The sequence below is a fragment of the Aulostomus chinensis genome, chromosome 24 (genome assembly GCF_037954235.1).
Source record: "Aulostomus chinensis isolate RoL2024-O1b breed Wild chromosome 24, RoL_Achi_v1.0, whole genome shotgun sequence".
In the NCBI taxonomy this organism is placed as follows: Eukaryota; Metazoa; Chordata; class Actinopteri; order Syngnathiformes; family Aulostomidae; genus Aulostomus; species Aulostomus chinensis.
The window spans coordinates 9,609,135-9,636,245 of record NC_141343.1 but is presented as its reverse complement, the minus strand read 5'-3'; the positions used below and the strand labels follow the sequence as shown (position 1 = coordinate 9,636,245).

General features: G+C 42.7%; 1 protein-coding gene across 6 annotated transcripts in view; it reads left to right on the top strand.

Annotated features, from left to right (window-relative positions):
* Positions 1 to 27,111, top strand: part of kcnip4a (potassium voltage-gated channel interacting protein 4a) — a 139,847-nt gene that overhangs the window by 109,621 nt on the left and 3,115 nt on the right. For 4 of the 6 annotated variants that reach the window (XM_086197593.1, XM_086197591.1, XM_086197589.1 and 1 more), the window contains 4 exons: positions 19,410 to 19,534; positions 25,248 to 25,317; positions 25,767 to 25,837; positions 26,594 to 26,701. In XM_086197593.1, the coding sequence (XP_086053719.1) occupies positions 19,410 to 19,534; positions 25,248 to 25,317; positions 25,767 to 25,837; positions 26,594 to 26,701 (374 nt within the window). Of the gene's footprint in view, positions 1 to 2,366; positions 3,008 to 17,904; positions 18,001 to 19,409; positions 19,535 to 25,247; positions 25,318 to 25,766; positions 25,838 to 26,593; positions 26,702 to 27,111 lie in introns of those variants that run through there. The other 2 variants (XM_086197590.1, XM_086197592.1) reach the window with 2 other exon arrangements.

The following is a 27,111-nucleotide window of genomic DNA, read 5'->3' as shown; positions in this document are numbered from 1 at the left end:
CGCATCACGTCCAATGCAATTGGAAGCTTGATGGTTTTAGTAAACGGAAGCCTCTGACTGTCATTGTTCTTGCGGCTTCATTGATGTCGCGCCAGTCCTCACATTTTGGCAGCGCCGCAGAGGCGGATGTTGCGGCTCGAGAGACATCCAACTTATACAATACTGTACATGACAGCTGGGTGACACTTTAAAGCTCTGAAATTAGCATTTAGGAAAGGAGTATACAAAAGTGGATGGTGGAAGTGAGACTGAATTGATTCATTTTTAATTGCAATAGCTGTACAAATATGAAGTAGATCACCCTGTTCATGCACCGAACGATTTTCCGATCTCTACTGCTCTCTCTTAATTACGAAATCACACGTTCTCAAATGCAAAGTAACCTTTTATTGTGTGAATTGTCTGAAATTGTTTGATTAAATGATCACAGTGCAGCAGCCAACCATTGTGCAGGTGTTTTTCTAAACTGACTTGCCCTGAATATATTGGAACTTTACACAGAGCAACGCACTTGGATGTGCGTTGCAGTGAAATCAATATCATATTTCTATCTGATCCACTGACAGAGAATTCAATGGATGAGACTGGCATACCAATGACCCCGCGCATGGTCGTACAGTCGGATATGTGATCCTTTTTTTCTCCCGTTTCAAACGGCATCATGATAAATTATTCCCATAGATATTTTTTTTTCTTCTCTTTTCTTCATAGAGGAACGGCAGCATGATGGACCGAATGAAATAAGCAGCTTCTTATTGAACATTTTTCATAAAGCAATTGAGTAAGTGGTGAGTCACAGTTTCTTTCACGGCGCTAAAATATCATTTGGTCGGCTTCGTTCATTTACATTAATGATACACAGCCAATTTCAGTGTGGATGGAGTAAAAGTAGAGAAAACGGCAGGGGAGATTTCTCAAAATAGTCAATCGGAGTGCAGAGAGACGATTTATGGTTTTAAATGAGCTTTGTAAAATGTGTATTTTTAAAGTGCATTTTCTTAGAAATTGAAGACGCAGTAACGGTTGGATCAAATGGTAAACAGTCCATTCAGATATTTGTAAAGTTCACTTTTGTGTCAGTGTGGAAAGAAGAATTCATGTAATGGTGGATGATGGTGACTGATGGTCTACACCGGGCCAGTAGATGGTGGTATGCTCACTTATTTGCTGCATGGATCAGCCTCTCCCAACACACACATGCTGTCTGTCACTGTTTCTTAACAAAAATCACATCATCATATCATCGCTACTCTGCATTGCTGTCTTTCATTCCCTCCCCTCAAAGAAACATTACAAATAAAAGATAAGTCATAGAATATATATTTTTAGGATTCATTTTTTGCGTTCTGTCATCAGCCCGAGGGCCCTATCTTGCGCTTGGTCAAGCGCTTGATTTTTGAGAACCTGGTGATTAATTTGAGAAACAATTTAACGTTAAAGATAACCTTTTTAGAGTTTCACTTATTTGTCAAGAAGCCGTATACCCTTGGCTCCTCTCTCCGTGCATTCGGGAGCTGAAACCCACAGAAACCACTAGTTAGCTTAGCGTAATGAATGACAGTGGATGGTCACGATTAGCGTGCGCATGTCAGAAAACATTAGATCGATCAGTATCAAGCTCTTGGTTTGTCCAGAAATAATCCTCGTAGTCAGCCGTGATTAAGAAGAGCAGTCACTCTTCATTCATAAAATGTTGTTTTCGGGACTGAAGTTTTGAGTTGCCGCTGTCATTTTAAATTGTTGTTCCATCACAAACCGAGCTGTGTTAATGCAGACAGACTTTTCTTACGAGACAAGCGCTCGAATTCACTTTTAATAGAAACATGCTAACACTTCCCGTTCACTACCATTCACTGTCCTAAGCTAAGAGTTGGTATCCGATGGCCTCAAAACACCCACAGAGGAGAAAAGGGTGTCTATCTTCTTGTCTGACTCTGGTGAGGCTGGACAATCAGCATATTTCCCCAACAGTCAGTGTGTTCCTTTAACAGCATGAAAGCTTTGAGGGTAGATTGGCGTGAGTCTCCGAGCAGAAAGCTTTTGCTGTCGACCTGATCCATATTTCTTCTATAATTCACCTGACTGTCTCCGATAACCCATGGAAGGGGCTTGTGGAGATGAATAGATCGGAACAGTGGCGTGTCCACTACTCAGCCACCTCAGGAATCAGAATCAGAATCAGAATTCTTTATTAATCCCGGGGGGAAATTCTGTGGAGTCCTATTAGGATACATCAACACATTCTGTGTTTGTGTGTTTGAATTTGTGCATGCGTAGCTCATGTGAGGTTGTGTATCTTCCAGCAGCGCACCTCCCCGCCTCTGCCTCATCTCCCCTCCCTCCATCTCACTCCCTCACTCATATCCACTCCCTCTCATCTTCCCTCCCTTTACTTTTCAGCGAGGCAATCAGTGTGCCTGAAAGAGGAGAGCAGAGTTTACTCTGTCAGCCTTGGCGTTCACATCTCCTCATTTGCGACGAGAAGAAAAAAAGATGTTCAGATTAGTTTAGTGTCTTGGGTTTTTGTTGTTGGTTTTTTTTTTGTTTTTTTTTTGCGTGTCTAGATTCTCAGTGACCCCACTATATGTCTTCAGACTGCTCACAAACTTGAATCTGGGTTTTATTTTGTTTTTGTGTTGCTCCCCACTTCATCCCACCTTAACCTTACCCAGACCGGATTTAGGGAGCGAGCAGGCAGTAGACGGGTGCCAGGAGGCGCCCGGCACGTGCTTGTGGGCCGGCTTAACGCTGGAGTGGGTGCAGGGCAACTGGAGTGCAGGACCAGGTGGCAGCATCAGTCCTGGTTCTGGCGGTGGTGCAGAAGGCGAGGAGGCCGGCTCGGGCTCCGGGTTCGAGTCGGGGTATGTTGGCACTGAGTGGGCCGAGGGTGGAGCTATGCTGAGCGCGATCTGGGAGACTGAGGGGCTGCAGACGGTTGGCATTGTGGTGCTGGTGTTTGCTTCGATCAAGCTGCTGCATGTTCTGGGGCTCATCAACTTCTCGGAGGGTAAGACGCACCAAGAGAGAGTACGAGAGAGAGAGAGAGAGAGATGCAGTAGAACCCTGTCCGTGGATATGAAAATTGCTCCTTTTGGTCTCTCCCCCTCAATTTTCATCTTCTGCTCCCTCAACTCATCAAGCTTACTCTGAGGTTGTTGGAACTCCTTTGAAGATTTGTAGGTTTTGGAGAGAGCGGTTCCCAACTTCAAAAGTTAATTGAGGTCATAGCGAAGCAGAAAGTGTCACAGAAAAAGACAAACGACTTGAGGTGATGACGAGTGAAAATGTGACAAGAAATATGACTTGAGCTTCGGATGGGAAGAGAATCTGAAGGCTCTGAATATTTTTTTTTCTTGGTCTCTCGGGGTTCTGCGAGCAGATATACCTTACACTGTATCTCAAAATTTGCACTCAAGGAAAAAGGCATCGTATTTATGTGCCGGGGCCAAGAATGTGTCACGCTGAAATGAACTGTTTACCTTGGACCGACTGCAGTTGTCTCATTAAATAGAGCAGCATAGAAAACAGTTCAACCAGCCAGTCTATTACACTGTTTAGTAAACATGCCTTATCTTCTAATTAGTATAATCAATCACAAGCCTCCAATATTGTGCATATTGGAACGAGGCAGCACATGAATATATAATAAAACGTGAGATATATTAGCTGGAAAAAGCTGACCTGAACTGAGGGAAGTGTTCAGACGGTGCACAGAGGCGTCTGCGGATTAGCTGTGTAATTTCAAATGCTCACGGGAGCAACGTCGTCATCTGGGGAAGCTGTGCAGCTCACGCACGGCGCAACAGTGTCCATGCTTCAATAAACCGAGGCCAGTCGGAACTTCCTTTCAGCTGACACGATACTGATTTGGCGAGACGATACAGTTGTCAACGTCAACATGTTGACCGGCTCCTTGATGTAATCTGTATTCCCGGTGTCTCATTGCTGATATTCTCTGTGTAATTACACCAAACGAGCCAGCGGAGGAGCCTGACAAGCGTTCGATAGTTATTGATGTTGATGGGGCAAACAAAGATTGAAAAATCATTTTCAAAATGAGGGAGCTGGCTTGAAAATGATGACACATAACAAGCGTACGTTCAGACTTTACCCACTCTCTCTCGGGAGTCCTATAATCACCTGAGCTGCCTCTCTTTTTTTGGGGTCACAGCAACCTAAAATCCAACCCCACCCCCCCCCCCCCCCGAAATTTGGAGTGCTATTTTTTTCGTTATTTTGTCTATAAAATGGCAGAAATTTGTGACATTGCCCATGACATTCAGTTTACTGGGGGAGGGGGGGTGGATGTGTACTCGAATATGAAATTTCGCAAGCTTTCACCAGCCATTAGTTGAATTTTCTGCTTGAAATATTAGGATTAAATGATTGTCAGCGTTGTTTATTTATTGATTAATCTTGTGAGTTTAACGAGAACCTAATTAAGAGTTAATCTATTGATTATATGGCTTTGATATCTTATCAGAAAATGTCCAAGGTGACATCATGAGGTTACAATTTAAAAGATAAGTGAATAATCAGTTGAAACACAATTAAAAAAGAAGATGATCTTGAATTTAAATGAATACAGAAAGAGACCTTTAAAGCAGATACAAATTTGTCACATAGAATCTGTACAGTTTTTGAATACTGTTCCAGCTGTCAGCTCCTGCAATAATATTTTACACCTTTGGTTTTTATACAACCCTCCTGGGAAAATGTTTCACTGTGAATGCACGCTTTGTTTAACACTCATACACTCAGACACATCCACAGCTGGGAGCTGCCCAGTACGATCCCATCCCTCCACTGTGGGCCACCTGAGCAGCTCCACTGGGGCATCTGCCGGGGGAGAAAGGTCTTGGTCTGAAAGAAGGAGGCTCTCAGCGAGGCTGCGGATTCAACGTTCAAGATAGAATATTTTATCTGTTGTATGCTGTTCCACTTTGGAGGACAAAGCAACGCTGATCACTCTCCCTTGCATAGATTGAGAAAAAGTTTCTCTGCACGCCAGCGGCTTCCATATTGCAGAAGTTTAACAAGATCATTGCATCAGACAATCACAAGCCTGGCAAGAATGGTACGAGTGGCAGAAGTGATTTTCATTTTAATTGAGAATAGCAGGACTGATGTCTCGATTCATGCCAACTATCCTTAGGCTAGCTAAGTGGAAGCTAATTCAGGCTACCAAAAAGATATAATGAGCTCTCTTACTAGATAAATTAGCTCTTTCCTATCTAATTTCCATGCTTGGGTGCAGTGAAATGCACAAGAACAACTTTTATTTCTCTCGAACAAACACACACACACACACACACACACACTGTGCTCCTTTTCACACACGTGCATTTCACCCTTACAGTGCAAGGCGTTAGTGTAAAGTGCTGAGCAAAGCGTCACAGCTTGCAGAATAATCAGTGTGTCAAACAATGATGAATTATTCTCTGGTTCAACCGCACAAAGCAACGATGCTCCCAAGCCTCCTCCCCCTCCCAGTCGCACACATTTATAAGTACTGCTTGAACAGAGAAAGGAACGCTGTGTCAATGCAGACCCAATGTTTGCTATTTTCAGGCAGGAGCAGTTGGAGTGTCTTAACTTTGATATCCATCTAGCAAGGCTTTAACATTCGCTGTGTTCTTGATGGAGATTTATGGCTCAGCAGTACAGATAGTGTCTGTACCGACCTGAGCCGGTTTTGCGTCAGTTCTCGGTTTTCAATTACTAGTGAGTGTTGTGATGTCTATCTCCCTGATGCAGGTTAACCGGCTGCTGCGTAAGGGCCATAGTTGAACCGCAAAGTTTGTTTGAAGGAAAACCTGGTCACAGTGGACAGCGTACCCAACTGCATCACAGTTGACACATAAACTTTGATTAAATAATATGAGTAAAATCTAGTAGCCAAGCCTGATGGATTATGACGCCAGAGGATGAATCCTACTGGTGGCCCCTGCTTTTCACCTTGTGCCACCATGAGGTAGAAATTTACTTTTTCCAGTTTTGAGTACCTTTGGTTTTGTCCATCCATCCATCCTCTTCCGCTTATTCCTGTTCAGGGTTGTGTGTGTGTGTGTGTGTGGGGGGGGGGGGGGGGGGGGCTGGAGCCTATCCCAGCAGCCTTCAGGTGAGAGGCGGGGTTCACCCTGGACAGGTCACCAGTCCATCACAGGACCAACACATAGAGACAGACAACCATTCACACTCACAGTCACACCTACGGTCAATTTAGAGTATCAATCAGCCTGGTCCCCTCTTGATGTCTTTGGACTGTGGGAAGAAGCTGGAGTACCAGAGAGAACCCACACAGGAACAGGGAGAACATGCAGACTCCACACAGAAAGACCCGGAACCCGGAACCCAGAACCTTCTTGCTGTGAGGCGACAGTGCTAACCACTGCACCGCCGTGCCGCCCCTCTGTTTTTGTTTTTAACTATAAAAGGTATTATATGTGCCACTGAGAAAGATCTAGCGCCACCCTGTGTTGTCTGGTAGTACCACTTTGAACCACAAGAGGCGATCATGACATTTTAGCCGAGCACCCACCGTGTTGATACTTTCTTGATTATTTGACTTAACGGAACATGGCCAGAATGCAAAGGTCATTTCGGGGCGGACCGAAGCTTGTACATGCCGTAAAATAAACCCCAAACCACGTTGTTTATGATTGAAATAGTACAATTTCAGTCTGGGGACACATGCCAACACGTTAGTCAGAGTCCAGTTTTTGTCGGATTGTCAATGACTCATCTTCTCTGAACATCATACCAAGTATCATGAAGGCAAAGCTCAGCAACCTCATGGCATATGGAGCGTCAATCAAACTGAATGCTTTGCCTTCTCGCTCATGCAAATGGCATTAGCATGAGCTTGTTTTGAGGACACCTCAACCTTGTTGTTGATATGCCTAATGAGCTTATTTTGCCAAGGCTGTAGCGATGATGTTTGAGTTTGAAGGGCTCAGGTTGTTCTTTTAATTTTCAAATGTGGGTAACATCCAACATTCAGTCGTGGCGCTTTTAAGTGATGGCAAAAAGTCAAAAAAAAAAAAAGAATTTTTATGACCTTTCGGATACATCTTGAACCATCAATTGTGAAGTGCCTGTCGTTGATGATTAAACCTTTATGGATGTAAAACTACAGTGCCCATCAGCATGAAAAAGTTGGTTTGGAATCCAGGTCTGATCGTCTGAATCGTGTTTACATCTTCCAAATGCATGGTGGAGTTGAAAGTAGGCCACCAGAGAGTGAAGTGCATCCTTCACTGCAGAAGTTTTATTGGAGCAATATAAAGTGATCTGCAACTGAGTGAGTCAGAAAAAGTGTTTATTTCAGATGATGTTGTTTTTAGATCATCTGGTTAATTTAATTGTCAATGTACGTCTGGGGACCGATTCTCTTTCGGAGTCGAGAGACTAAGATATGGAAACAGCGAGTCGGAGCAAGTGGCATTTTTGTGAGCAGCACCCCCCCCCCCCTTCTAACTCTAACGGGTCCATCTACTTCCCAATCAACAATTCAAACAATTAACTGACCCAATTACCCTTTTGCAATTCTCCTTGATGCCTATTTGGAGCATGATTGATTTAACCTTTGGCAGTGAATCCCAATTTAGGTGTCCCCCTGGTGTGTTTCAATGGAAGAAGTGGCAGCGCTTGTAATAATAACCTTTCAGTTTAAAAAAGCAAGAATCACTTGAGCAATTAATCTGGAAGAAAACACAACAGATAGTCGTGAATTCAGACGGAGGGAGGATGAAAGATGCTGTTGAGCCAATGATCTGTCAGGGATGATTACATTGCTTAAGGCTCCCACTGGAGGCAGATTGCATTCTTTTAAATGTATTTAATTAAATGACCTCTGTCCTGCTGCAGTGGAGGGATACAGTATAATGTAGCGATACCCTCAGACGTTATTAAGTGTGCTTGTTGAGGTTTGGGATATTCATTAATTAAAACGAAATGATGTGAACCACAGCGGTTTGAGACTCTGCAGATTGACAGGATCTTACTTAAGAGGATAGATTGCACAGTTTAAGTGCGGCATACAAAAATAAACGTCTTTCATGAATCTTCAACCTCACAGACAAGCTGTACATATATTTCAGTCAAGCCTTTACAATTAGTTTGCTATTTCAGCATGTTCTTGACTTAAATTGGACAACAAAATGAATAATCATGTTGCCGCGGGAAGCCAGCGACAACATTTTCCATAATTAAGCCAAGGACGAAGGTTCTCATGCATAATGCAGAAGTTCCTTACCACTACTGCAGCTAATTGAGGAGATTTTCTTTTTCTAATTTAATCTTTTGCTTTTGATACTTTACCCAAACAGTTCATTCTTTCTCAGTGCTGATTGAAGATCCGATGAGAGAAATGTGCTGGAAATAGTTTAGGCCCTGCAAACTTCATCAGCCGAATGCACTAATCTGAAGCGAACTAGGACACCGGGAGTGAAAGTGCTGACTTATAGAGACCCAATCTCATTACGAGAGACTTCTGGAGTATATTGAGACCATTAGCTGCACAGAGCTAAGGTTGAATTTGCACCGCACGGTCTCCTACATCATCAGCCGTGAAGCCAGCAAACGTAAGAAATTAGAACCCAACACAGAAAATGGCAGTCTTTCCTTTCTGAGTACTCATCATCCCTACTTCTGTTGTGAGGGAAACAAGAAATAGATGTACAAGTAAAGCCAGAGTGATAAAATGTTGAGTTGTAGACTATATAGACTATAATTCATTTGAGATCAAACAATCATCGGCAGAGCTACAGTTTGTGTGTGTGTGTGTTTTGTCTTTTATTTTACTCGGTCATGTACCAGAGGCGGCCATCATTTTGTCCGTTTTCCCATCAAATGAGGCAAATCAATCTACTTTTAAGCGAAGTACATTATGTACACCAAAGGTCTTCAATGATGTGGGTTTTTGTTTGTTTTGTTTTGTTTTTTTCTTCTTCGTCTCTGGAAAATTTAGTTATGCATAAGTTGGGTTGGAAAATTTGCTTTCAAGACTTCAAGAGTAAAAGTTTCACAGGTTCTGTTCATCAACAATGTGATGATTCAGCAAATCAGTACATTACAAGGAATCTAATCTATAGTGTCGAGCATTAAACGAAAGAAAGACTGACGTCGAAGTGTAATGACTGCAAAAGTGGTTTTCTTGCAGCCATTTTTTTGGATGCAAGATTTTTCGAAAGAACTGATCTCGCCTACTCTCATTTGTAGTTTAAACTACATGGTGAAACCTGCAAAATTGGGGAAAAAAAACAAAAACAAACAGGTGGCGGAAAATGTCAGAAGGAACACACCTTTTGAATGAATCTTTGAATGAACCGATTCTCGTGCTTCGGGGCACTGAAAAGAATCGCTTTGCCCATCACGAGTGGGGCCGGCTTCACATATTTTGACAACTGAGATGAAACAAGTTAAATCTTTGCTAGTACCTCTTAAACTTACACACACACACGCGCGCGTGCACACACAGAAACATAAACTAAGCAATTTGTCAAAGAGACTACTCAAATGGTGAAAAGGGAATCTGTTAATAATCACCACAGAGAGGAGCCGTGTAATACTGGAACAGGTGAACAGGTAAATAAACGCTACTGAAGACACTGACATTCTTACTGGATATTCCAGTGAAAATAGGCTTGATTTAACTGCTAGAGGCACATAAATTGCACACAGTTGCCAATCTGGCTAATTGCAGAAAGCAATGATTTATGTATTCTTCCAGCCACTGAAGCACTCGCACTCGTTTGCCTTCTGAAAGCTTCACTCCTTCAGCTGTTTATATCGAACCGTTCTCAGATTCTTGGACTCAGATTCCTTTGGATCTGCCTTCCATCACTGACAGAAAGGCTCACAAACGTGATGCTGCTTCCCAGATGAAGTAAACTCACATCCCAGCAGACAGATGTCACATGCAGCACAGTGTTTTTATTCGGGACTCCTCCAAAGACAGTTGGTCTTTAATGGTCTGGATAATGTTCCCTATTGGCTCGAGTTTGACGACAGGCCGTACGCAGACCCTTCCTTCCTTTTTCTTTTTTTTTTCCATTTTCATTTTTCTGTCTATTTTTTTTTCCCTTTCAGCCATGGCTGTTTTTATTAAATAACAGCACTGACATGTTGCTCTTCCCATTTAAGGGCTTATTTGTATTTTGGCCGTTCAGATGTGGAAGAGTGGCAGATCTGTATCTACCTCCCATCATCCAGGGGATTTATCTGACAGAAAAAGAGCTTTTCTCATTACACTCTGTCTGTTTTACCCTTCTTTTACTGACTTCTGCCGATGTAAAACTCAGAAAAGCAGATGATTAATCAGCAGATGTCCACTTTTGGCAGCTCTAGTATCCTGAATGTCTTTTATAATTTGTTTTTGTTGGAATAGAAAACATAGAGCGCCCCACTGGGGAATACTTTCTACCTCAGCAGAGTCAGGAACTTCAAAACACTGCAAGCCTCTTAGATGTTTTGTCTTATAGATGATTTGGAAATGCAAGCTTTGCCGTGCACTCTCTGTCACCTTTTCACGCTCGGCTCATCCCGTATCACGTGGGTCATTTCTAAAGGGATCTGGAAGATGATGCGCATGTTGTGGGGGGGGGGAGAATGAAACATGCATGTATGTTTATGGTACGTACCTTTCAATCCACCACCGTGTACAGCTGGACTTTATAAACTGTGAGCAAGAAAAGTTCCTCGTGAAAAGATGCTGAATTCATCATAATTACTTGCCTCTCAGTTCTCATGGAGTTTGTATTTTCCAAAATTTGCAGCTCCGGTGAGTCACAACCAAACTATTTTGCCTTTCTTTTGGACTGTTTTTTAGTTTATTATTTCGCACTTCAGTAAATTCCCTTTCAATCCGAGTCAAAATTTACATCAAATTTTTCTCCCTCTTTTTTTTTTTTTATAAGCTAATGCCCTGTCGTTTGAGCCTTTACGAGAGCGATAAATCCAAGTAACTGGACTATTTTTCTCATTTAGTTCAGCTGGGAAGAACCGGTGCCATTAACTTTATGATAGCTGCTCCGTTTGACTGCCCTTTTTTTGGGAATCATGCCAACGTGGATAAAACACACGCCAGCCTCGCTGCCAGACAGTCCACCTGATTCGCTGGTGTAATTTTACTTAATTGCTAGCTGCCAAGTGTGTGTCACATTTACCCCCCACCCCCCACCCCGCCCCCTTTACTCAAAGACAACACAGATTCTTAAATTGTGGAACGGGATGTGAAAGTGCTTCTGGACATTTGGCTTTCAAAAAAACAAACAAACGCAAACGAGTGTCCTGTCTTCTGATGGGCTTTGGGATTGAATTGGGTCCCTCATCTCTTATGTAATTGGCCATATGACGATCTGACCTCGAAATGTTCCGTGCATACGATGTTACTAATACTCAGTTGGCCTTTTAGTCGGATGGAAGCATTTAAAATTCCAAATCAAAAGAGATATTGAGCAGTAAGAATAGCACGGGGCTGATCGTTACCTTCAGCTTTCTACCACGTGTATCACCATTTTTATGCTAATTAAGAGTTTGAATCACCTCTAAATGGATGGAACATGTAGTTCGATGTTGTTTTCATTATACTGACTATTTATGTACCTCCGGCAGTTGCAATAAAAAATAGTTTTAGCGCAGACTTTGCTCATGACAGAGCTTCTGATTTGACTTTGATACCATTTGTCAATGGATTTGCATGCGACAGAAAAAAAATGTGTGACTATATGGCAAGCAAAAAGCTTAAATCTCATGTGAGGGTAGCAAAAATGTCAAAATATGACAACTGGTTTACAAATGCCGTCGTGCTTCGCAGAACAGTCGGGGGGAAAAAAGGAGAGAGAATATGCCGTAATCTGCATTCTTAAGGTGCAAAAAAAAAAAAAAAAAAGGTTCTTCACTCGTCCCTGTGGCTCAGTTCTGCTGAAGACTGGAGTCATGCAAACAAAGAGCTGACCGTTACCATTTCTGCTGAGTGATTTATTCTGAACTCTTCACCGGTTTGGACCATAACCAAAGACAGCCGTCAAGAGAAACAAAGATGAGTGCCCACCTCCAGATCAAATCACTCAAGCAGGACTTGAGAAGTCTGTGCAAAATGACAGCTGATTGAAATATAACTAAAGCAATGATTACATGAAACTGGAGAATTTGATTCGCTCTTACAGTTTGAAGCCCGGAATAAAGCTTATTTTCCTGCCACTGCAATCACCCGTACAGGTTTTAGCGGCTACCTTGACATATTTTGCCCCTACATGGACATCAGTGCAGCTTTGTGATGAAATATACGCGCAGATCGCGAGCTGATTGTTGTGTGTTGTGTTGCCAGGAATCAGAACAGGCTATGTTAGGGCTGAGCTGGGGTCGAGATAAGATCAGTGCTGAGTTTATTTTAGGTGTTTGTGAGCGACAGGGTGACCTCTGGTCATCACGGCGGGAGCTTATCAGTGGAAAAACTTCACGTCGGTTACGTCATTTTAAGTGGAGAAAACTGATGAACCTCAACCCCTTCAATTCCCATTCAAAGAAAACACGCTCCCCGCGCGGGATTCGCTTCCTCCATCAAAACCATTTCAAAAGAAAACAAATGGATGAATTGGCTTCATACAGTAGCATGAATATCCTTTTGAATTAAGCATGCTTGCATTGTCATGATCCTACCATGAGCATACGAAGTGAAAGTGCAGATTGAAACCAGAGTACCTTTGCGTGTTATTCAGGTGTAAGAAGGGCATTCATTACGAGCCGCAGCCTCGGACATGTCAGCGATGCGGCTGAATTCTAAGGTAAATGATATGTCAAAAGAAAAAAAACAAAACATCCTGTTGTTTTAGGACAAAGTACAACCCCTAATCTGAACCGGTCGGTTTGTCCATTCCAGGCGGCTGCAGAAACTTGCTCCCCGTTACCATATCACTTATATAGCTCACTTTAAACGAATGAAACCACAGCAATTCTTAATTTTAAACTTATTATAGGCAATAATACATGAGTTGCCCTGTAAATCCTGTACATCTTACTTTGAATCCACACCATACCCAATCACAGCCTCAGTCACGTTAGCACCCGTGGATTTTATCAGACGTGTTTTTCCTGGACAATTTAATCAAATTATTGACTGAAAGTGTGTCACTGCACATGAGTCATCAGTTGTGTCATTGGAAAAAGAAGGTGCAATATTTAGCAAATGTTAATTATTTAAAAGGATATTCATATTACCCGGAGGGGAAATGGGGTTTTTTCGAGGTTACTGAAACTCATCCAATTAGACAAAGTTGCCATTAACTGTAATCGTGAGTCGCAGCACGGTGGCGGAGCTTCACTGAAGCTCTGTCGACTCACGCCGTCTGCTCCTGCTGCCGAACGCATCACGGTCACTGTCAAGAGAGAAGTCATTCTCCTGACCTAGTTTTGTCAGCTCCTCCTCCTTCGCATAAAAGGTGGTAAAGGGATAGTTGGAGCTACAGTTAAGTCTTTGCCATACACACACACACACACACACACACAATCATGGCTGCATTTTAGATAGAAAGCAACAACAATCACAAAAAAAAGGCTTTCAGTAGCGACGACTGGAGGCTTGGAAGACAGAGATAACGAGGAAATGATGTCCAATGATTGCAATCAGCAGCTGAAATTAAAAACTAACTTGGCCAATTTCACACAGATTAAACCCCGATTTTTCCTCATCATACATCCATTTCATCGTTTTAATTTGAATCCCGCGCCAAGTATGGAATTTAATGTATTTAATTCATCAATTCTACGTGACCCCGTTGGTCATCATTTGCCTCCCAGCACTGTAGTGCTGCACTGTAGTGCTCTACTTCCATGAGAGAGTCAGTTGGACGCTCCATCACGCCGTTTGTTTCAGCACCAGAGGTGATCCAGGCTTTATTGATTTCAAGTGGTTACCTGAGGACATTTCAGTTCTTTTATGATATGGATTTATCAAATATTTATTAGCTCCCCTCTCTTTTTGTTCATAGATCCAATTGATTTTGGGGCAAATGAGGTTTCGCCCTCCAGCTTGATTTTACCTTGAGATAAATGGCTCCTGAGTCATAAACCTTGGGGGAGTGTAATCACTGGGCAGTGATTGATCATTTCAGACTGGGCGGTAATATTCTCACATTCATTTTTCAGAGTTCGAGTGTTTGGGGTTTTTTTTGCAGCGTTAGGAGCATTTTATTGCTGTCGTCTACAAAGTTTGTTACTGTGTCCAGTGATATTTATATTTTGCTGAGGCGTTTCTAAACCACTGAGGTCATTCAATCTCATTTTCTTGTATTGCTGCAGGGCAATAAGGCAGCTTTGTTACTCTGTGAATTACAATTTTGATGAGCTGTACAACCGGCTATTTTGGCATCCGTCAGCTAAGAAGCTGCTAGGTTGCAGGGTTTCCTCTTGAAGAAGGCAAAAGTACAGCATGACATTCTGTGCACGTTATGATTGAATTATTGCTCCGTAAGATCATTGCTCAAAGCAATTCTTCACACAAATTTTTTTTTTTTTTTTTTTACCTCCTATGTACTCAAAACTAGGTGTCTTGAGCCCCTCTTACTGACTGACTTAACATCTTCGCGACTCCAGAATGCAGAAAGAACCACCCACATATTTTTAATTGGAAGCTAATGGCGCCCCATTGCCACCACATTTTGCGAAACATCTCCAAATCACAGTGTTCGTGGATTAGTGAGCGTATGACTGGATAAAGATGTGGATTAACCCAGACGATGCATTCTGCTCTTGTCAGTCATAAGTAACTATGAGCATCAAGCTAATTAGACATGGCTTGCGGTGGGGGGGAAAAAAAGGCATCTGCATGAGCTCAAGAGGCCTGTTTGTGAGTACTTTGGGTTAAAACCTAGCTGAAGTATCCTTAATTCTTCAGGACAACAACAACTTTTGTTTGATTTCATTAATATGCGACTTAATACCTGCAAAACTGTGAACTTTGAGAATGGGAACAGGGGCACAGCATGAGCCGCTCTCGACATCATCACACACACTCAAATGTCGTATCCATTTTGTCAATAAAGTAAAAGGGCAAGCATTAATCAGACAGCCATGACTGCATGCTCTTTTCTTGCCTGATTAAGCGACGTGTCACTCATGCTTTGTATTACTGCACTTTGGAGATAAGTTTTTATTGCCCTGGTGGCTCTCTGGCTTTCCATCCACAGTTCTTACTGTTAGCGAGCAGAAAGAACAGCTCATCATTTTTTTATTTATTTTTTTCGCGGTAATGTTTGCAGCGCATCAGTCAAAGTCACTTCCACTCCACCACATTGTCCTTGAAAAGATGTTGTTTAGTGCACTAATACTTCCAAATAAAGGCAGCTTGCTGTCCAGACCAATATATCTTGGTAACAAAAGCCACATCTGTCTGGTTCAAGCTCAGTGAGGGCATCTCGCCTCCACTCAGGAAGGAAGGTGTGTGTGTGTGTGTGTGTGTGTGTGTGTGTGTGTGTGTCAGGGGGGGTAGGTAAGAAGGACAGATGAGTCTTTTTATCCTCTTAATCTCAGCCTTATTGTGTCAGTACAGAGGGCAGTATGAGCTGGACTCAACAGAATCAACACTGTCCTGCGGCGCTGCAGGTTTGTCCAGCACAATAATGCAGGTCACTGAATCAGTCGGAGCCTTCGACCATCTGCTCGCGACTCGCGCTTTGATTTTTCTCCGAAAACGCAGAAGATTTGAACTGAGCAAAGTTTCTGCACGTGCTCTTTGCGGGCGAGCTCGTTTTGGTCAAGCTGCCTTCAGCTTGTCAACAAACAACATGGAGGGTTTTTTGTTGTTGTTTTTTTAAATAAATTGACGGACTGGGCTTAATTTTTTTTTCACCCAAATGTAGTTACGTTTTTGATTTTTCGTGATGTGTCGTTGACTTTTGATTGACTGGTGTGGCATCTTGAACGGAGGTTCATATAAAAACTCTAGTGACCCCTTAATTTGCTAACAGTCCTAAAAAATGTATAGGTTTTTGTATATCTAACAGCTCATTCTCAGCTCAGTGGTAATAATATAACAATCATAACAAGAATAATAATCTTAAACTTCATTTTTGTATGGCACCATTTATTCTTTAAAAAATGCAGCTCGAAATGCTTGACAGCATACGGAAAAGAACAGGAAAGTCCGAATCAAAATTAGAATGCGTAACACAATAATAGAGAGAAAGGTAAAAGTTCAAAAGAATGGAATACGTTTAAAAACAATTAAATAAACTGGCAGTGTTAATCGATCCCACTTGATAACATTAAACATTCTTACAGGCCACAAAAGTTGTTTCGCCCTCAATTTTGTCTCACAGGAAGCACAGCCTGATGTAACTCCTTTATCCTGGCATCTGTGGTGCCCTTTGTGTAACATTCAAGTCTTTGCTTGGAGGATCAGTAGCTTCAGAGGTACACAAAAGATGGCAGGCTCAGCTTTTTGTCTGAAGGACTAAATTGGGGGCAAAATAAGAACGAGGATGATAATACCTTGATGAACACGATAACATTTTGATTCCAGCAATTATTTATTTTGGATTAGAGGTCACTTCTTTCAAGGATGTTTCCAGACGACATTGATACTCATGACCATTTCCACACCTGCTGTCCAGTTGCAATCGAGGCCTCTTGTGAATTCAACGACATTTACGCATGCAATTAGCATCCGTATCTGCTATTTGCTGAAGTTTGGACCACAATCAAGGATTTAACAAGCTAGCACGATCAACTGATGGGATCCTCCTGCGCTGAAGCTTGTCCTCGGACCCTAAGCTGCCATCAATCCTAGCACTAAATTTTTCAGACTAGCCTAAAGCTGCAGGGGTAAATTAGGTTGTGAGCTTTTAAGCGAGGTTGTCGACTTATAACTTTTTTTTTTTATTTTCACGTTGTGCAGTTACACGTGAGCTCGGAATGTTTCGAGTGTTGAGGAATAACTGAGCTTTTTTAAATGTGTACAGTAAGAACATGCCCAAGACCCGCTGCATACGATTGGACGCTGAAGATATCATTGAATTTTATATGAGTCACCCGCTTTAGTCTAATAGAGTCGACACCTGATGAGCTGTCGAATCTCCTTGACGTGACAGGAGGTCAAAGGCTCCATATCACATTAAGAGCATGCGTTTTACACGAATGACCTACAATAGACAGGAAGACTTGTAAATAAGTAATGTAACCCAGTGAACCAGTTGAGCAGCAGTGATGCATCCTCAATGTCTCATCTGTATTTACATGTTAACACCCGACAGAACAAGAAGTTTGCCTGTGCATTTGCACATTTCGATGCAAAAAAAAATAAAAAGTTGTCGATATGCATAAAAAAATGAATGATAATCGCGTGTGCTTGAGTTTCAGTCTGTGCTTTATGTTCCAGAAAGTTCCTCAGCAAAAAATACAGTGTTTGTTTTCTTAAAGAAAGTGTGAGGTACATTATCTTGCCCGTAAATTAGTTTAAAAAAAGCCGTTTTCGGAATATTCACACGCAACGTTAGCGCTCCCGTTTATTTGATCCGCCGTATTCCCCGCTGATCAATGGATTAGCATGACGCTAACGGCTGAAAATTTGATCTAACAAATTATTGTTGATGCCACTGCGGTCCCAAATGATGACTTGGAAAGATTTTACAGGAAGCAAAGGAACTTTTTTTTTTTACAAACGGTGTATATATAATATATAAGTAGAGAATACTGAACATGTATACAGGGACACGCAGGTAGAACTGCCAAAAATATATTGAATGTAGACACAAAAAGGTTGTTGTCCTGAAGAAACAGCTACAACATCGTAGCGTCATGATCCACTTTCCCATCCTGCAATGTGTCTTCATGTCCGCTCTCTTCACATGTTCTGAAGATGCCCGTTGCCTCGGTAACGGTACAACTCAATGCTGTATTTCCCAGGTTACCCTCAGCTTGTCCACAAGCGCGGCGTGAGAGCCCGTCTCATGAGGTTCTTTCCATGCTCCACAGCCAAAAAGTCATCCTCCAGTAATCAAAGCAAGTGGCTCTTCTGCAGGCTCTCTTTGTCTCTCTCTCTCTGATGCTTTTGTTTTTTTGCGATGTTTTTTTTTGTCTAGGATGCTTTTTTTTTTCTTCTTCTTCTTCTGGTGTTGGAGTAAAGGCTTCTTTAGTCACACATGATTACTGGTACTACATTTCAGCTCCAGCTCTCATTTTGAGGGATCTCTTTCACATGCATTTTTTTTGGTTTCGGTGGTCTCTCCTTACTTGCGTCCTGCTCTGTTTGCTCTCAAAACAATCCCCATTTTCTACAAGTCTCCCTGATCTAAAGAGCCTATTAGAATATTCTCATTATAATCAGTCGGTAAACACTAAAACAAGGCAGATAAACATTTTTAATCCTCTGTTCCAGGGCTAATTCAACAATAAAACCCCATAACATTCACAAGCTATTAACCTTCTCTGTTTGCATTAGTTAGCTCTGTTGCAGCAGGTTAATTGTGCTGTTACATGATGTGGCCATTTTTGGCTGCACATCTTTGGAGCTAATATGGTATTTAGACAATGTGTCACACTTCAGGTGGATGAGCCGGCACAAGGAATAAAACGCTGTGCTGCCAGGACGGTGCAGAGTGTGTGACAGCGGCCAGACGGCATATATCAGATTACAGAGGTTCACCGGGTCGAGCTCGCTGCCTCGACCACTTTGTTCCAGGTCTTAATAACGCTAATTACCTCTGGTGTCATACGCGGCGTCGAGAAGAAGAGGGCAGCTAGATTTTTATTTAGCTTTGTGGTTTGCCGGGGGGAGAAAAGGCCTTTTCTCTGGGCTTTGAAATAAATTCACTTGAAGAAATTTCCTTTTATCTTAAAGATGTCAAGTTGCGTGAGGGTTACGAGTATGTACGGTTTTCAGTGTCCACGTCAGTGTGAAACCCGATGGTTGTCTTCCATCTTCATTTTGTAAGGGAAGACTTTTTAACTCGCGGTTCCATCAGATGATAAAAATGGTTTCAAGTTTTGCTTCTGCTTCTATTCTTAAAGATTGTAACTGATGATGTTCTGTAAAACAATGAAACTACTATGTGTACGTATCAAAAGAGTCCTCGTCAGTTAATACCACAGTTCAGTATCGAAGCGTTACCGCTAAATTTTTGTTGTTGTTGTTTTCAAGCTGATTTGGGTGGAAAATGCCCATGCGCAGAAAACTCAAGTGTCAAAATAGGAAACATGAGGTTTTTGTTGTGTCATTGCCTTTTTGTTAAAATGGGTTAGGATTCAGGATGCGTTACAGGATAAGATAAAGGTACTGGAATTGAAAACGCTGATATCTTAGCTCACCAAAGAGACAACTAGACTTTGTTGACATCTCATGCTCTAGCCTCTTCCAGTGGACTCTAAACATCGCATCTGACCCTCTTCCTCCTCCTCCTCCTCCTCTCCAGACAGCGTCGAAGATGAGCTCGAACTATCTGCCGTCCGCCATCGCCCTGAGGGTCTGGAGCAGCTTGAAGCGCAGACACGTTTTTCCCGCAAGGAGCTACAGATCCTTTACCGTGGCTTCAAGAACGTAAGTGTCAAGGCCGCCGCGCCGCCATGTATAATGCACACCTCGGTGGGCTTTGGTCTCTCCTGGATGTCTCTGTATATTGGACATCAAAAACATGTTTTCCTTTGATTTTGCCCTGAATTATTCCTTTTTGCTTCTGTAGTTGCCAGGGAATTGCGACATGAATTTCAAACAGCTCCGGTGACATCATCAGGCCGATTGTGTACTGTGGCAACCAAATACAAATCGGGCTTTTACTGCTCAACCAGACCCATCTCTCACTTTAGTGTTTTCAAATTGTGCCCGCCACCCAATACTGAATCTTCCGTACTTGGTTCAGTGTGCCAGGGATAATTAGGTCATTGTGGAGGATAACTGATGAGCAATCCAGGCCACACAAAGCATAGAAAGCCACCTAACTTCATTGTCACCTCTGGTGTGAGGCGTAATGAGATGACCCAGAATTAACTCAACCCAAATTACCTGGCAATGGAAGCTAGGAGAGGATAGCAAGTTGAATTCCCATGGGGCTTCAGTTCCCTGTCAAGCCTGCACTGCGCTCCAGTCAAATCCCTGCAAAGCCTGCCTATTAGTCCACTTCCACTGGAGACGCAGGAGGAAGAGGTAAGACGTGCACTAATGAGGCCTTTAATTTGCCACCTCTTCAAGACTAAGGATGAGGATAAACTGGCTTTTAATGTTTCGTGACTCATCACGGTTGTGTAATAGGACAGATATTGTTCAGCCAGAGGTTCACTGCAGACAAGGAGAAAGAATAATGGCCCTTAGATTACATCTGCCAAGTAACATTTATCTGTCATTGCATTTGTAACCGCCATGGTCAAGCTTTCTCATCCGTCTTGTCCCAACCGGGTCTTACTGGCTGAATTAAGGCAGGCTGAAAAAACACCCATTCGCTTCTTCCCAAAAAGTTCCCAATATTCCCAATCTTTTTACAATAATCAAGCACATCACCCAGTATAATCCACATGGTCTTTAGCCAACCTTTTGCTCAGAACTCCACAGACTCTTTGATTTGAGGTAAAAGAGAAGTAGATTACAGAGTTTACTGCTACATAAAGACATGGATTACGGATGATACCGGAAAATGAGTGTGTGAGTTTGCAAACAGATATTTATGGGCTTTTTTTTTTTTTTTCTGTTGTTTTGTTGTGGTAACTGTTGTTACCGATCAGTAGCCGTTATCTTCAAGCTTACAATACGCTACTGGCTCTTTATGCATTCATAAAACAGTGACTCACCAGTGGGTGTGGGGGAGGGAGGGAGGGATGGAGGGAGGGAGAGGGGCCTTTGTGAACTCAATAGATCTGTTTGTGAGTACTTGAAAGGCAAAATCCACTTTTTGGTACAGTATGTATTTTATCAAGGCTAGCCAGACTAATAAAACTCGACAGGATCCCCGTAATGAGAAATGTGGCCCTTTCTACTTTAATGTCCAGGGTTTGAAGCAAATGGAACGTATCCGATGCCGGTGGCAGGATCGGGTCAAGACTACAGACTTCAGGAGTCACTTGCTTGGTGGAGCTTTGTCTTAAATCCAGCAGTATAACAGGGACCAAAACAAGACCTGTGGCTCTTGCTCCTCAGGTGGAATGTGACAGGTTCAAGTGCAGACACGCCGGAGGGGAGAATCCATTATTCCTCGACCTCTGACTGTGTGAATACCACAATATCGTCCTCACTGCTGGCCTTCCAGCATTCACATTCCGGGGCACTGCTTCGGCATCAGAGTAAGATCCCGCCTCTATACACCGATTTATCTCCCGTCGCTGCATCGTTTCACGGGAAAGGAATTTTGGGCTGACTGGCTTCGCATTGTACTTGTGGATTTATTTTCATGGATGAGCTAATTTTGTGACAATCATATTACTTGAATAGAAATAGATATGTCTGACCAACATTCATCATGGAACAGGATCCGAGGGCAAGTGTAACATTCAAATGTTATCTTCACTCCACACAAAAACACCTCTGTTCAGTTGTTATGAAAAGGTTTATAAACTGAGAAATCCTAAAACAAAACCAAACAAAAACCCATGTAAATGTAGATTTTCAAATATTTAAAAAGTAATTTGATGTCATTCACACTGCAGTTTATTTCCTCACCGATGCTTGATAGTTGACGAACAGGGGAGGCACGCCACCAGAGAACAAAATCCCCTCAAACCTTGATGTTGCTACGACTTGTACAGCGTACGATTTTATCCTGACAGGGACTGCAGGAAGTTTGGATTTGAACTAAATGGGTGTCCTCATTTGAAAAAAATACCGTTTGACTGTTTATTCTTTGTGCTTAAAGTTTTCTGTCAGATGCACGAAGCAGAGGAAGGACTTCTTTGGAACTGTCAAGGTTAAAAGTAGAAGAAGCAGCTGATTTGGACCGCAGCCATTCATGTATTAGTGTCCCCCTTCATCACTGTGTTATTAGTGTTGACAGCTGTAATTGCCCATCTGTGTGCAAATGGAGACGCAACAAGAGAGGTGTTTTAAAAGCCCCCTCCTCCTCCTCCTCCTCCCCCCCCCCGCCCGCCATCCCTTCAAGTACTTAATTACAAGGCATTTCCTAACGCAACTTCAACTAAAGGATGACTGTTGACAACCCGCTAAAACTGCAGGGTTGTAAACAATGCTCTCATTAGCAGAAGCTTCGCAAAGTAACAAAGAAATACCGCGTGTCAGATTAACGGGGATGCGGCGGAGAAAGTTGGCTTTTGAGAGCGAGCGTGTTGTTTGGAATTGTTTTGGAACGAGGGGAACAAAGCTGAAGTCCTACATCTTTTTGTTGTTGTTGTTGTTTTTGTTTTGTTTTTTGGAAATGCACTTTATCACTTTACCATCGAGAGCTACAGGAGATGAATGTCTGGTAAATGGGAAGCTGCTGCTCTCCACCAGTTAGCTTTAGAAGTGATTGAAGAAGCAAAACGTGGGCTACGCCTATTTGTCTTTTTCAGTCCCGACCCTACACTTTGGCTGCGGGCACTGGCCATAGGGGAGTACACATCTGACCCCAGCTTTTATTCCACGGTGCAAGTAAACACTCAAATCCGATGCTGGGTGTCCATTACTCCCTGATAATGAACACCACATCAGGCGTGAACCCTCGCTCGATTACGTTGTATGCAACTGGGATCAGTTTTGACGTGCAGAGCAGCATCTTAAACACTTCTTCCCTAAACAAAATGTTACGATGAGAAAGAGATACGGTTATTTTTTTAATTGTTATTCATGTCATCGCCACTATCTATTAAAAAAAAAAACATCCAGCTGGAACAAAATGTAAATCGCAATCAATCCTAAACTACAGTAAAGCGAGCAAATGTGACAAATCCTAATTCACAAGTAAAAACAAAGCAATTCAAATAAAGAGGGATCAAAATGAATACAAAAAAATCCAAACTACGTGAAGGCAGATTTAAATATATGACATTAATACACGAATCCAGCTGTTTTGTCTCAAGCAATAATGATCCAAACTGTCAAGATTCTCAAAGAAACACAGTTCATTCACATACTGGTAAGAGCAGTAACATCTTCCCAATGACAAATATGACTTAATATTTCACTCACTTTCCTTTTGTAGTGAAATTATTTGAAATTAATACTCATTTGAGTAATTTCATGAGAGGATCAGGACAGCGCTAACGTGTTTCAATATGGGAGATTACTCGCTTCGCCGCTTGGTCCAACACAACGGCCATGAAAACACATTATTTTATTTAGGTTTGTACAGATTAAAGTCGTTTGGGAGTCTATTGACTTTTCCCTGTTACCACCTGTGGACCTAAACAATTTCCATGATGTATGCTAAGCTACGCTAAGCTAACCATCTTGGAACAACAGCTTTTAGCGTCCAGGCATGAACGGCGACAGTCTTATCCTCTCCTGGAAAAATGTGATTTCAACTCCACCCTTTCACAATCACGCACCCAAAAAGGTTCATTGGCTCAGTGATTTTATCCGGTGACGTCACAGAGTCCTTTTGAGACAAACTTGTGCTCGTTGTACCTCCCCAACTTCCCCGCACGACACGGGGAGTGCGTCAGACGAGTACCGTAGACGACTGCAGCATCTTGTCAGCTCGAAACACCAGAAGTCGGTTTGAAGAACGCGAAAACGAGGTTTCGAGTGGAGGAGCGATGCTCCCTCGCTCCTTCACCCAGACTTAACTGCCTCCTTTCCCGCATCCTGCAGGCATGGAGCAAATTACTAGGATGTGTCTTGTATATTACCTTTGATGGTCTTCATACATTTGGAATTCACGGCTTTAGAAATCATAATTTAAAATCAATTGCCTCACAAAACATTCTGTAAAGTGTGCAGATCATTAGAATTATCTCGATGATACTTTGCAATACAATCATTTGCAGTAATACTCTATCTGAGATGAACTGCAGCGTTTTTCTTTTATGATTGATGTTGAGAGTGGACCTTATGTTGAAATATGTCCGTGTTATTGTTTCGAGCCATACGGTCGTTTGCTTTTCTTTTATTTCCTGTCCCACAGTGGTCATGATCTATATTGTAGGAGAGAAAACCCGGAGTACCGTATTTCTGCCTGTATAGGAGAGCATTTCCTGTGTTCCAAAGTTCAATATCCTGCCAGCTTGCGCTGCGAGTCCCCCGGCCCCCCTTCAGGCACCCACTGAACCTGGTCTGAGCTCATGCACCTCTCTGTTTTTCCCTCTGTCTCTGAACATTAGAGTCATGCTCCTTGTAGATATAAGAGTAATAATGTTCCACTGTTCGCTGCCAGACAACCGCAGGCGGAGGACTTTGATTGGCTGTTGGCTCCCTGGTTTGCACTTTGAATACAACGTCACTTTTCAAAAAAGAAAAAAAGAAAAGAAAAGAAAGAAAAAGCATCCCTCTAAAAACATCCACAGCGAAATGAAACGATCCAGATTCCAACCAGCATCCAAATATACGGTTTTTCTCCCTACAACCACTATTGGTGATAGCTGTGGTTGATCAGCAGTATAACCACGCCCCTGCAGTGATGTCACAGTGTCCTCTTACATATCCTGGTGTTCATGCCGCACACTCCCATCCAAACCTGAGCTGAGTGAAAGCCCACAGATTAGTGACTGGGACCAGTGCGAAACTGAGCAGCTGTCAGTTTTAATGTCATTTGTTTCTGACCCAACTAAACGCCCCCAAAACAGACTTAAGCCCATCACGTCCAGCCACTTGGATCCAGTACCGGACCCGGTAGCCAGGTTCTACACATCCACGTCCTATCCCAAAGGTTGCACTAAGTCCGACACTCCGGCTCATGTACGCTCTCTCAATTTGGACCGGGCGAGCGGAAACGTCTCCAAATGGTCATTTGGCACGATCCGAAATCATTCAGCGTTGGAAACTGGTTGAGGCTTGTGACAGGAAGTCTGATGACACGTGCATCACTTGATGACTTCAGCTCAGAAAGGGGAAACTCACCGGATTCTCAAGGCCTTCCTCACCAAAATTGAGGTGGATGTGGTCAGCCAACTCACATACCATGACATTTCACTGAATGGAATCTTCCCTTGACCCTCCACTACCCCCCCCCCCACCCCCCACCCCCCACCACCACCACCAAGTTTGTTTACAGTCCGAGTCCCAGGTAATCCTGCTGACACCCAAAAACCACCAAAACCGTTACCACCTCGGGCGGCAGCCAGAAGGACCTGAACACGGTTGCTGACTGACAGGTCCAATCTTCTGTCTCTTCCAGGAATGTCCCAGTGGAGTCGTCAATGAGGAAACTTTTAAGGACATCTATTCCCAGTTCTTCCCACAAGGAGGTTTGTGCCCTCTTCCCAGCTGCTTGTTATCTCCTTTGTGTGGGACCCCATTCTTTTTGTTGTTGTTGTTGTTTTCTTGAGGTGAGTTCTTAGAAGTTTATCATCCATCTAAGACTGTGAGGACGTGAGAGAGGGACTCCTCATTATGCAAAGACTCTACCCGAGCAACAAAAGAGAAAACTTTAGGACGCTTTGATTTACCTGTGAAGTGAGAGGAGAGGCAAACCGGTAAATATGGCGGCGCACCGCTGAAGAAACAACAAAAGCTGCTTTCCCTCTGTTTTATTGTCTTTGATGTCATCCGGAAAAGCGGCTAAATCTTGTTCTGACCCTGTCTGTCATTTACCGCTGTGATACTGCAGCTGGAACTGCTCTCACCGCAGACTATTTGATATATTTTAACATTTTATTTGCATGGGCTTTCTTTTTTTTCCCGCCTCTCTCCACAGACGCTTCAACGTATGCACATTTTCTGTTCAATGCATTTGACACAGATCACAACGGCTCCGTGAGTTTCGAGGTAAGAGGAAGACTCATCATGACAGTGCGTTCCCCTCGTGAAAGGATTGATTGACAGCTTCAGACACTCTGCTGTCAATCCCTCGATCAAACCCGGTTGATCAGTTTGGCTCTGTGTCGATATTCCTACAGCGCTGGAGAATGAAAGCCTCTTAAGAGAAACTCATATCCAGAGCGAGTGTACTTTGTGTGCCGGTTGGGAGTTTCCAAATACTTAAAACCAACACTGAAACTTCCACATCAAACTTGAAATTCTCAAACCCCCACCCCCACCCCCACCCCCAGACCTCCTTGTGCATGCCAATAAGTCATTACACTTGAGGATTATGCAACCTGAGTAATTTAAATTTAGTTTGCGCAAGTTTAATTGAGATTCTATCATGTGATTAATATTTATGAAGGGCATATATTTGCTTAGTAGGACAGAAAAGCTGCCATTACTCCAAACCAATGCATCTCTGGTTAATGTGTGGTCCATTCTGCTTAAAAAGTACAGGGAACCCCCCCGAGGCTCCACGCAGATTAGGAGTCGGCTAATAATTTGAATAATGAGGTGTTTGATTCATAGCGTTGGCGCACTTTCCGTTTCATTTGCTTCTTAATACCTGAAATATGAAATCGGCCTGAAACGCTGCAAACATTTAATGAGGATATTGTTGTTTTGATGTAATTGGTGAACTTCTTTTTTTTTGTTTTTGTTTTTTTAATTAAATATTTATTCTATTTCAAACTGTAATTAATCTTCTTTTCATTACAGGATTTTGTCATGGGCCTTTCCATCCTTCTGCGAGGCACCATCCAAGAAAAACTCAACTGGGCTTTCAACCTCTATGATATAAATAAAGACGGATACATCACTAAAGAGGTGTGTCTCTTAAACAAAAAGTGGTTCATACACACACACACACACACACACACACACGATGGTTTTATTTTCATTGCCAGACTTTGGGATCTGTTGTCGATGTTTTGCCTGTTTGCATGTTGCTAAACTATTTCTGCTAAGCTAACATCGGCAAATTGGAATTCAGAAACAACAACAGAGACGGTGGGAATCTGCTGACCAGCAAGTGGCTTTGAAAGACCATGCCAACTTTTTGCCAAGTAAACTTTCAGTCCTCCCGAGAGCCAGAGAAGAAGACGGATCCCCTTCTTTTCCTTTCGGTGGGCAGTGGGGAGCAGAGATCGGCCGACCGCTCGTTAGCTACACACAATGAATGGCAGTCAATGGGAAGTGTTAGCTTATTTCACTCAGAAAATAACCCAACAAAAAGC